Here is a 12,065-nt window from a genome sequence, read left to right on the forward strand (position 1 = left end):
GCAGTAACTCACTGTAATAGAGCCAATCCGCAATAGGATTCACAGCGACGCCACACTTGAACACGTTCTCCTGGCTACCTAACACCATGGCAGTCACGTAGCCGCCGTATCCCCAACCCCACACTCCCACCCTCGTGACGTCTAGATACTTCAGAGTCTTTAGCAAGTGCCTCAGTACGGTCAACTGATCTTGAACCTCGACGCCACCGATTCGCCTGAACAGATCTCGTTTTCCTTGACCTCTAGCGCCACGAACATCCAACCTGACATAAACTACATCATTGTGGCTGGACATGTAGGTCCCCCAGTCGATCTTGAATCGGTCAGTCACTGCTTCGCTTCCTGGACGACCGTTCACTTCAACCAAGACAGGAAATGCCGCGTCTCTGAGCTCCTCTCGCCACGAAGGCGGTAATAATAGCTGCACTTGTGCCTTCCAGCCTTGAGGTAGGGGTACCTGAAGAATCAGTTTAGTTATGAGTAGAAATGTGTGAAATAGACATCGATAACGAAGGTTTATGAAAAGATTGACTGATTGATATTTCTGATAGACTCGATGCAATTTTAGTAGATCTTTTCATTTGTGCAAAGCATTTACCTCGAAGCTTCTTCGAGTTGGTAACGCCAGCTGAGAAAGTTTATCTCCCCGTTGGATTCGCGTGTCATATAACACGCGAATCATCTTGTGAGAGGTCATCAAGTGGACACCGGCTAGTGGAAGGCCTGGACCTTCGCAGTAGAGAACGTAGTAACCCTGAGTTTCGTCGCCGTTTGGTGGGCTTACGGACGCACCAAAATGCGTGCAGTTGGTGTAATAGAACCTATAAAGCCCATTTATTGAATATCTTATTAGAGAATTGACGCGATCGAAATTTTAATAACTGATAAATTCGTAGGAGTTAACGTAGTTGTGCGTAATTTTAAAGCCTGTAGCTCGTTTCCACCGATGTAGTTCTACGTTCTTTTAAAGTAGGTTGAATTTGCATAGCGAGATACCGTTGGCCTAATTCTACATCATTTTGTATTTAAAGCAAATTAGGTGCACCCTACAGTTAGGCTTTGACATTTGATTCTTCCAGTCTGGATTTAACTTAAAACACGAAAAATGTAGTAAATAGATACGTGACATTCTTCCTCTAATTTTTTTGCTAGAAATTCTATTAAAATATGAAATATCTTTTTGTTTATTAAAACGAGATCGTGATTCAGACACAAAATTTCGAGAACTCCAGTAAAGTAAAGTCAACTATAACACAAACTATTTACGTTCTAAATACATAAGAACCCACCTACTGCTCCATAGAACTTCGCCGAGATCACACGTGACGCAGAGCGGTTCTAGACGTCGAGGATCATCAGCAGTAGGATCACGAACGACATAAAGATGTCTCTGACCTGGCCTTCTTTCCCTAGTGCCCAAATAGTACACCAAATGGGCTTTCGTGTCCCACGCTAAGATTTCACTCACCTTAAATATCCAGAAAAATATGTACAACGCTGATTCTCAATACGATATATAATAATTAATTTATTAATTTACCTCACCTCGTAACGACCGTGAGATAGGACCGCTATCCTTTGTTGTGTTAAGGTTACGTGCTTGATGTGGGTGAAGTGCTCTTTATCGCCTTCCTGAACAGCAGCTAGGAGCAAGAAGCTGTCACCATCAGGGGCGAATAGGGGATGAGGTTGTGCGTCTAACCATTGTCCTTCTGGCGCTCTCTCGGAGTGAGTCTCCTCACATTCCCACATTGGTGCTCGACAAGCGGATACCAACGAGAGATTCTGCGATCTGCTCATCCAGACGACCGCTACTTGGCTGGAGTCGTCGCCCACCCAACCCGCAGATATCAGATAATATTCTCTGTAAAAAAAATAAGTTCTTTCTTCACTGATCCACTTCCACATTTTATTTAGCTCGAAATAGGATAAGGAAGGCTTATGAATAGGACGAGATAAATTTTAAACGAGTACCAATTTAAAAATAACGCTCTTTCCATTGACTTATGTAAAATTTGGTACATTTGTTATCCAATTAGAAGCAGTATCTGTCAAGTAGTATTTTGTAAAACTAGATAAAACATAATTCTCCTCAAACATAATTCTCGCCAAACATATAATATACAGAATGTAATAGAATAAATCGAGTGTCAAGAACGCCACTAATTTCCTGAATGACCCAGTATTATTAGTTAAATTAAAAATATCTTTAACGATTTCTAGTGTCTTTTCCAATGAATTTTTAGAAATGTTGGTAGCAGAAAGTGTGTTAATTATCTCAGACTAGTTTACACATACGAAATTATCCTTGAAGGCTTTCCTTCAACTACTTACTGCCCGTCCAAAGCAGGTGGCGGCTTCAGCCTTATCCTGAAGAGGGTCGTCGAGTTCGCTGTTCCATTTCCATTGTAGGAGTTGGTCAGGTTGCTCAATTCCATGAGCCACAGATCGACCTCTGGATTGAACGAGCCGGGAGTAGGATATCTAATTGACCTCGATGGTGGGAATGAGCCTCTCCTAGGCGTGGACAAGGGACTGGAACTGGGTCCATCCTGACCCGGTTGGCTACTGAACCAAGGGAATTCCAGGGCAGTGACCTTGGTGTCATTGAAGCTAGCAAAGAGAAGGTGCGTGCCATCGGGACTAGGCCAGGTTGCTTCTGGCCGCGGCATCACTTCTTCCTGATATAACCAGTCTGGCACGCCATTATAAATTACTCCAGGGACACCTGTATCGGTTATCCGCACGTCTTCCGCCGCGGAGGGTGCTATCCTCACGTAAATATCATTCTCCGAGATCATCAGGAGACCAGACGTGTTACCCAACCAAGTTGCGTGTTGTAATCGCGTTTGCTGCATTCTCCCCGACATATGCAGACGAAGAGGCGTGTGATGGCTGAAATCAGCAAACAGTGCGTGAGGATGCACGAGTAAATATAGCATTGATGGAATAGAAAGGTTTTATTGATGGACAGTTTACTTACTCGTTCGTGACGTCGTAGACTGTATAGTATGCGGTGAAGGTATTTCTGTACACCTGCAATGATAGAATCGTTTAGTTATTTGACACTTTCAGAGAATTTAAAGATTTCCGAGGTTTCCACGTTATCGTGATTTTATAATTTATGAATTATAATTCATTTATATATCGATATAAATTTACAAATTGGATTATGAACATAATTTTTCAATTCTTTTTTACATTTGAAAACACTATTCTGGGATAGTTAAATAGTAATTAGTAGTAAGTTATATTTCAAATCATTTGATTTAGTGCAACGATAGTGGGCTCTCTAACGAGGCAAAAGGCTTGCGAAGTCGTTCCTCGTATTTTACATTACTCACCGGCTTGACATTGTGTTTGAACAACACAAAACGCAGATCGCCGCTGCACTGGTAGCCTTGAACGTTCAGCTGTCTCTGGAAATAAAGCCGGCCAAGATTTACGGGCTTATGCATTTTCCATTTTCTGTGTTAGCGCGAATTTTACGACCATTAACTGTCCTCGTAAAACCAAACGATTCTCGAACTTTCAAGAACAATCCCTCGAAACATAGATTCACGTGCGATGGCCGTTTTAAATCAAAGACAATACGACGCCGTATTTACGCGATGTTTCCCGCATAAAATTATTCCTCGCGTCCTCATCATGCTTTTTAATTATAACAGTCCGCTATCAGTAACGTTATGAATCTTATTGCATTGTTTAATAGATAATGGCTTCCATTGTGCGCTCGTGAATTGCTGTGCAATTGGATTATGCACTAGACCAGAGTTCAATATCTATTTCTGTTCAGAAGATGAAAGGCACGAGTTATGTGACGATTGAAGTGTGTTTTTCTGATTACCAAATAAATGTGATGTATTCGTTCACTGACTGGCTGTAAAAATAAAGGAACAAGAACGTTGGACTTGCTTCGCCTCAGCCAAGCAAAATCATTTCGAAGAATTACCATCTTCTAAAGCTACACATTCGCTGGTTTAAGAAGCATTTATTCCGGAGAGATCACATGAGTACCTTTACGTGAGCAAAACTACCTAATGGAATAAAGCGATCATACATTTATCAAGTACAATCTTCTATCCAATTTCATTAACATGAATAGCAAGAGTTCTCCATCAGCAAGCAAGAAGAGCCTCGTCTATAGTCGAGCATTTAATCCCCTGACATTTGGGTTCTTTGGAATCAGCAAAAGCTATGATAGCGATCGTCACCGCTCGCGTTCATTAACCGCGATCTTACAACTGAATCACTAGAAAACATTATTACCCTCAATCGTATTTCATATTCCTCGTCGTCAGATGAGAAGGGTCCTTCGTTAACGGCTAGTAAATAGACATTCTCGCTTCTCAAATCTCCTTCTCCGCTCTTATACGAAATTTCCGAGGTATAATAACCAAACTTTGTCAGTATATTGAGCGAATAAAATTGTATTAAAAAATTATAATGAAAATATGAAATGCAAAGAGACCAATACTCACAGACTCAAGTGACCTACAGCTGTGGGACATTTTTTAATGAATTATTTGAGATTAATTAAAGTTTAGCTGTTAAATCATGTCTGTGTCTGTTAAATACTATCTATTAGATCATAACCATCAAGATCATGATTGTTCTTACAACGAATATTCCACAATTTCTTCACTTCCTTCCTCTTCTTACTTAGCTCATTATCATTCTTCTTCTTCTGCCTTCGTTTTAGTTCTCGATCATCTCTCGCTCATCACACGGACACGCAGGATCGTTTCGTGAAGTGAAAATGCAATACCACTGAAATGAGCGAGGAAGAGAGCGACTCCCTTTTCCCTCGAATAAACCGGCGAATGCCTCAAATTTCGTCGTATATACGGGCTACTCTCTGTGTTTTATGACGCGCCGCGGGCTAAACTCTGCCCGGTAGATAAGATGATGGACGTTTGATATTCGACGGTTAAGACCGTTTATTGCCACTCCTTTTCTCGTTCTATGTACATCGTACGGAAAAATTTTAATAGTTACATATATAGAATGTAGCATATCCAACGGATTTCCTTTATTATGAAATACGTATATATATATTACATACAAATATAAATTAAAAAAATATATATATTTAAAAAATGACACAAATGAAAATAATTTAGTCATATGTTTAAAAAAATATCAAAACCGTTGAAGAGGCATTTCCGAGAGCTGAGAATACGAAATTATAAAGTTAATATTGTGTGATCATCGCGGTGTGTTCTGAAGATCAACGTCCAGACGATACGAACAAAGTTAACTGAAAGAATTAATTAACTCGACAACATACCTTAGCGTCATTAAATTCTGTTCTACGTTTGAGCAGAAATTTTTCGTTTCACATCACCTAAGTTGCTAATTTGCATTGTTCATTCAGCGTTTAGACGAGAATTCAGATGAGATCTTTCCGCGGTCGAAGTTTTTCCTCTCGGAGAAGGTCTTTACATTTAATTGCTATTAACCTCAGGCTGCATTCCGCCAGGTTGGTTTCCACGTGTTTAATTAATTTCGTTCATGCGCTGAAATTTATAATCCTCTTTGGGAGATTGTTCAAGAAGTAAGAACGCTGATACCTCCTCGCAGCGCGGATTTCAAACTCGAAGGACTTGAAAAATATTCTGCAATTTTGAACCACGAGATTGCATTAGACTTAATTGAAGTTAACCAAGGAGCGTCCCCTGTTGAAATTCTTTCCCGACGTTCGTTGAACGAGGTCATTGCACTTGGACGTTCGGTCTACATAGATTAATTAAGCTAGAGCAAATTTTAATTGTCGCGGCTGCTTCTGCACCGATTTTACTCGAATCGAGGAGCAACCGTTGAAGGACGATTTCCACTCGTGTGTTTCACGGCACCGTGTTCGTTCTGCTCAAATTTCTATCAACGTTCTCGGATTGTACAACAAGCACAGCCAGGCTTCATAAAGATGCATAGAAAGATTAAAATACAATGCGACTCTTGCGTTAAACTATGCAGATTCACACCGAACAATGCACTGCTGTTCTCCTACTTCGTGAAACGAATATTAAAGAGCTTATAACAAAAATGATCCTTGCCAAATGGTATAAATGAAGTCGACGAAATTGTATGGTTCAAAGTGGAGCGGAAATTAAGAACGATAAAATTGCGTTCGAGGTCTTCTTCTTTTCAGAAAGAAACTTTCGTTAACACGCATTGTGTGATACGTACGAGCGTGTGATTAGAGACCAGAAGGGACACGGAATTGTTGTTGGTGTCCAGGAGAGTGAGGGAACCGTCGTCAGCCTGATAGACAAACTTGTCGTGGGCAACCCAAGTCGGTGTTAACCTATGCGGTGTTAGATCATCACGAAGGCACTCGTCTAACGTGAGCCGTCTGCCGCTCCAGTACAACAGCTCGTCGACGTACCTGAAAGTTCATGTCTAATTTGATAATAGCTCTTCCGGAATATCAGTTCGTTAAACACCTAATCCAGTTTACCAATTACCTTGCAATTAGTATCGAGTTAGATTGTAAATATTTTCGATTAATTTTAGAATTATTAATCTTTTCGTGAAGTTAGTTAATATTTAAATTGCATGGAGCTTAAGTTCATGTATAATTTGATAATAGTTTGTCTAGAACGTAGTTGAATTTTCGATGCCTGTCAATAATTCCCTTAATATCGGAAAAGATGTTTAATATTTTAAAAGATGCATGTTTTCGTCTATTCTCCGGCTTTAGAGTTATCGATTTTTTCATCACGTTCGTTAATGATTTAAATCACAATGCTTTTAAGGCTAAACTTCCGTGTTTACGACGTTTAAGGATTGCGAAAAAGTATAGAGAGGGTAATGTTATAGAAAGCGAAGGGATGTTCACATTCCGAGTTGGCTTTAAGGGCGATAAAATGGAGATTTTCTGGCGGGACGAGGCTGGTTGCCCGAGAGAATTTCTCGCAAAAAGTGAACTCAAAGGTAAAGAGTGAAAGTCAACTCGCGAGCTCTTTGAGCGAACTCTGTATCTGATCCTGTTTCGGGATGTAACTCGAGCTTGATTAGTTCCTTCTTACAGAAGAGTACACAAGACCTTGTTACGAAGTAAATCATAAGATTCAGCTGAAATTCTCCGTATTAACAACAAAATAATGGCTTCTTCTATACACATGGAAAATTATTTATCAACATTATAAAATAGTGATTCTAAAAACTTTAAATTGATGAGATTTTTATTGCGATATTGAACATACGAGTTCTTCATAGCCAAAAATCCCAAAAGAATTAATGAAAATTTTAGTAATTTCCTAATGATGCGTCGAGTTTATTCCGTTTCTTATTTTATTCTTATTATTTCTTATTCTAAGTATTCCGATACTTATAAACCATTCAAATGCAACATTGTAAACTTATAAAAATTCGATATAAACCTACAAGTAGTTAATTTTAACTCATATTGAGCCTGGTAGTCCCAACGGTAAAAAAAGTGGAAAAATAATATCGTTTACAAAAAGCTGCATAAAATTCCTCCGTAGAATTTCCACGTGGATAAATCGGCTTTCCGGGACGACTACGGGTCGTGGCTCGTTAATATAAAGGGATCAAGAGATTTCGCCCGATACGAGGGAGCAGCTCCGCTTAATTTTGCGAATCTACACCGGGTAAGGCATTTCCGACTGTGTAATTGCATCCTCGGGCAGCGGAAACTATCGAGAGGACCGTGGACCAATAACGAGTAGAAAAGAGAAACGAAAGAAATCGTTGGAATACTTACCCGAGAAGGTAAATGGCCGTGACGATCCCGGCGATAACGAAGCCGATGACCAACAGCGAGAAGATTATGCTCCGCCAATTGTGGCCGCCCTCCGCGTACGTTAGATCCTGTGAACAGACCAAAGATCTTTGTCGTCAGTGATCGATCGATCCACCAAATGAGGGATCTACCAAATGCACAAGCTTGCATGCAACCCGCGAAACCTTCGGGGAAGAACAAACGTTCACGATCGACAGTCAACACGGCTCATGCTGGTAATTGGTTTGTTAGTTGATTGGATCTGGTTTCAGTTGGGCATTCTCAGGTTTGTTCGAAGCCAGAGATTCCTGCGGTGACTTTTCTTCGGTGGTTACAAGGCAGTAGCCCTGTTGAGTTCGTGTGATTGAGATCTAGTGCGAATGAGTCTGGGATCGTGCATAGAATTCGTGACATTCTCGACAATTAGGAGAACAGTCTTTGGTGACAATTTTAAGATTGGTGTTTCGCGTTTCGTTCAGTTTAGTTGAATTATTTGAACTGAAGTTGGTGTTTAATTGAAACGAGTTCGTTTAAATTCGAATCAAGTCAAATCTAATGGAAGACAGTGTATACCTAAAATGGCGTTGAGGAAGAACAGATCCCGAGATTGGAAATAACAGATTACGTTACCTAATGACTGTTACTCTTCTCAAGACAATATTTGTTTCGAGAGTATTTCAGTTGAACAAATCTTCAAAGTTTCAAAGAAGAATTCCCAATGTTCTCAAGAATTACTAAATATATTATTATTAGAGTCCTTGGTAAGAGTTTCGAACTTGTTGTCCGAGACCGGTTTATGAAGTTCAAGATAGACATCTTTTCAGAAAACGTGAACAATACAGCTGTCCATAATATCTTTAATATCTTAAATATCTTTCCTTCTATTACTTAAAAAGTAAAACGATACTATAAGGATCAAGGACGATCGAGCTTACTTTCTTTGGTACAATCGCGACGGTGGTACTCGTATAAAGAATATCGAAGGATTTCGTGCAGGGTACGCGTTATGGTTCGTGACATGCATATTGTATTTGGGTTATGCTCGCAACGTAGGTGGCTGCCTCTGTTCGCAGGGCTAAGCCAGATAACACGTTCCTACCGTGTAATACATAGCGGCGCGACTGGATTTTCGGGACCTGTTTGAATGACCACGCGACCTGCGCTACGCACACGCGTGTTTGCAAAATCCGGCCTCCGCCGGGGGTTATCGATTTGCCACGTAAACGTCCCTAATCCGACCGCTGTTTGTCCAACAGCTTCTATCGTGAACGATCACCGTGTTATTTGTCTCCCTTTACTTGATTGCTAGAAGCACATCGACTTGTATAGGAATGACGTATTAACCTGTTAATAGGACGAGATGATCTACCTCTCTTAGATATGCAGTGGCGTATAAATAGTAAATTATCTCATCATAAATTCATCGATTTGGCTTATATCATTCATTGAAATCTTTAATTTCGGAAAGAAATAAAAATTGCAATTCTTTTAGATAGATACAATGTCACATCTGAATCTGATAGATTCCCTCAGAACGATCAAATTAAAGGAGCTGAACCAGTCGCAGCTCGAAGCTCTCCCTGGTTCGGAGCCCGATCATTAAATTTGTAACAGCTTTTAAACGGTCCTTCGTGCCTGTTTGCCACAACGTACGTTTTAGTTATGCGATTATTGGAAGAACAACTGTTGGAAAAAAGATTTTTTCTCCTTTTTCTCTCGTTAAACTCGTAGCTGAAAATTTATAGCATGTTTAAAATATAATAAAAATGTAGTCCTCCTCTATCTCTTTTATCGCTTGATGAACTAAGATAGTTCCATTCTCATTGACGAAACATCGATATTAGTATTGGAACACGATAATCGGTTTTGAACGACTTGTTTATCACAGCGGTTGATCATCGATCTCTGTCGTCTTCTTTTTAATTCCTACCACAGTTTCTTCTCTATTTACTTCACGTTGTTTTGTCCACTGTACCTTCTGTTTCTCATTTCAGCTCCTCCTAAGTTTCTCCAGTTTATCTTCCTTTAACTGTCTCAACTGAAATTTTTCTCCATTTAGTTTTTATTCTTTTTTCTTCAAGAAATCGTTAACACTAGATTTTCATGAAAACCATCAGAAATGTACATCGATAAATCGCGTATTGAATTATAGTACATTATCATTCAGTTTTTAATTGAATAACAAAAATTTATTATTTGTTGTTTCTACAAGAAGACAAGAAGACAAGTATTATTTTTAGTCATTAGTTCCTCATTAATTTATACCTTTACTAATATTCATTTACAGATACTAGAAACAAGCTAAAGTGTCCAGATATTTATGTGCGGTAGCATACATGCTCACCAGTGTAGCAATTGATCCTCGAGTTCTGTCCTCTGCATCCTTTTTTACCTTCTATAGTTTCTTCTCTATTTGCTACCTATCTTTTCTACTACTGATCCTCCTGTTTCTCATTTCGATTCCTCTTCCACTCCCTCTACCCTACAGCTTACGGTTCTTTAATGTCGCTTTAGCATCCGCGGGGAAACTGATCGATTCATCGCCTTTGAATTCCAAGCATGTAGTCGTGCACGTGCGTTGGAGCAGGATATAATGTTTTCGATACTGCACATTCCGTATCGAGGGCGCATCATGATGAAACGTGACCGACCCGAACGTTTGTTTGTCGATGTGCTCGTCTCGATGTTTTCCTCCGGATTCTCCATTGTTCCTCGAATTATTCTCTCCCTATCTCTTCCACGCTATCGATCATCTATGCGAAAGTATCGCGACGAAATAGTCGACATTGATATTCAGTGTGTTTCGAGCAACACATGGCGAACATTTGGCGTGCAAGTGTCATCTTCCAGGTCATTCTCTAGGTGATTTGATACGTCGCTCTCTTATATTCGGAATTTATTAGAGTATTCATGTTTACGATTTGAAATTTGTTCGATTATTCAACAAGAGTGCGAAAAGGGGATGTTCGAGGATATAATAGCACCTCTAGATGGTTATGAGAATTCAGGTTTCGATAATATTGAACCGAGAACGAATTTTATTCGCGATTTCGGTATACGTAATTCGAGAACCAGCTCTGTTCGCAGTTATGACGAGGAAGATTGAATATGAGCATCGGTTCTTCGCCAATGCTCCACTTTTCAGTGAAAGAGCAATGCCACGAGTGTCCATTTGCTACTGCGTTTCAAGCATTATGGAGACTCGTGAATTTTGCAACATAAAAAGTATTCAAATGCATACTCATAAATATATACATACATAAAAAATATTCGATACATACACATATGCGCATTAGGGTAGAGTAAGAAAAATGGCAATAAGATTCTACTCTTGCAGATTACATGCGAAAGTTATGTATTTTCTATCGAAGAATTGAAGTGCCGCTTTCATTTTATGGAAATTCACTTCAAGAAAATTCACCTTTCCTTGTATCGTGGTATTATCGTATGTTTGTTACACACGTAACATCATTTGTTCTAGTATCGATATTTTCTTTAACGTCCTTATATCGTTCTTTTTTGTTGGAATTTCCTCTATCCTTGTTTTGTTGGAACTTCCTATTCCTGTGCGCTCCTATAATATCATTATTATTGTTGGCATTCCATTCTTGGATGCCCTTGTGCACTGCTTTCCTTTTATTGCTCAAATATTTGCTTAGTGCCCTCGTGCTTCTTTTATTACTGCAACTCCTTATTTTGATGCCTTATACTGCTTGCTTCTTTAGTGCTGAAATTTCGTTGCTCTAAAACGTCTTTTTTCGTCTTTCTGATTTGCGTCTATTATTGCTGGAACACTTTCTTTGTATTTGTATTTATAGATAGGTAGTGTTCTTTTACCGCTATCTCTTTTTATTACTAAAATTCTATTATTTTTATATCCTCGCGTAATTTTTTATTGCTAGAGACTTAATATTCTTTTTAGTGTCCTTATATTGTTTCTGCTTTCTTTTCACTGCAGAATTTTTCTTAGAATTTCGCTCAGAATTCTCAGAATTTGTACCAGTGTTAAAAAACAGATTTCTGGAGATTTTTCAAGCTCCAAGTTTCAGTACGATAAAGCGTGCCAGATTAGAAATATGATTGACATAATATTAAGAAATAAACTACTTTCATTAATAATTTGGTACGACACTGACGTTTATACCATTTCAGCATCCTGACAAGTGAATTGATGTCAATCTAATTTTAGTTCGAATCTTATGAAGTATGCTTTAGCTCAAGCTCAGCTAGCGTTCGAAAAGATAAAATATTGCATGCACAGTCATATGTCATTGCATCAATCAATGCCGTTATCCGATGCTTGAATTTATGATCTCGT

The 12,065-nt window shown here is 39.2% G+C and overlaps 1 protein-coding gene across 5 annotated transcripts in view; it reads right to left on the reverse strand.

Annotated features, from left to right (window-relative positions):
• LOC100643585 (dipeptidyl aminopeptidase-like protein 6) overlaps nucleotides 1-12,065 on the reverse strand; it is a 116,308-nt gene that overhangs the window by 5,853 nt on the left and 98,390 nt on the right. For 4 of the 5 annotated variants that reach the window (XM_048410596.1, XM_048410595.1, XM_003399177.4 and 1 more), the window contains 9 exons: nucleotides 7,730-7,836; nucleotides 6,190-6,388; nucleotides 3,345-3,419; nucleotides 2,984-3,036; nucleotides 2,335-2,895; nucleotides 1,546-1,864; nucleotides 1,290-1,468; nucleotides 599-821; nucleotides 13-457 (listed from right to left, as the gene is read on the reverse strand). In XM_048410596.1, the coding sequence (XP_048266553.1) occupies nucleotides 13-457; nucleotides 599-821; nucleotides 1,290-1,468; nucleotides 1,546-1,864; nucleotides 2,335-2,895; nucleotides 2,984-3,036; nucleotides 3,345-3,419; nucleotides 6,190-6,388; nucleotides 7,730-7,836 (2,161 nt within the window). Of the gene's footprint in view, nucleotides 1-12; nucleotides 458-598; nucleotides 822-1,289; nucleotides 1,469-1,545; nucleotides 1,865-2,334; nucleotides 2,896-2,983; nucleotides 3,037-3,344; nucleotides 3,420-6,189; nucleotides 6,389-7,729; nucleotides 7,839-12,065 lie in introns of all 5 variants that reach the window. The other variant, XM_003399176.4, reaches the window with a different exon arrangement.

Source organism: Bombus terrestris, chromosome 11 (assembly GCF_910591885.1).
Source record: "Bombus terrestris chromosome 11, iyBomTerr1.2, whole genome shotgun sequence".
Taxonomy (NCBI): Eukaryota; Metazoa; Arthropoda; class Insecta; order Hymenoptera; family Apidae; genus Bombus; species Bombus terrestris.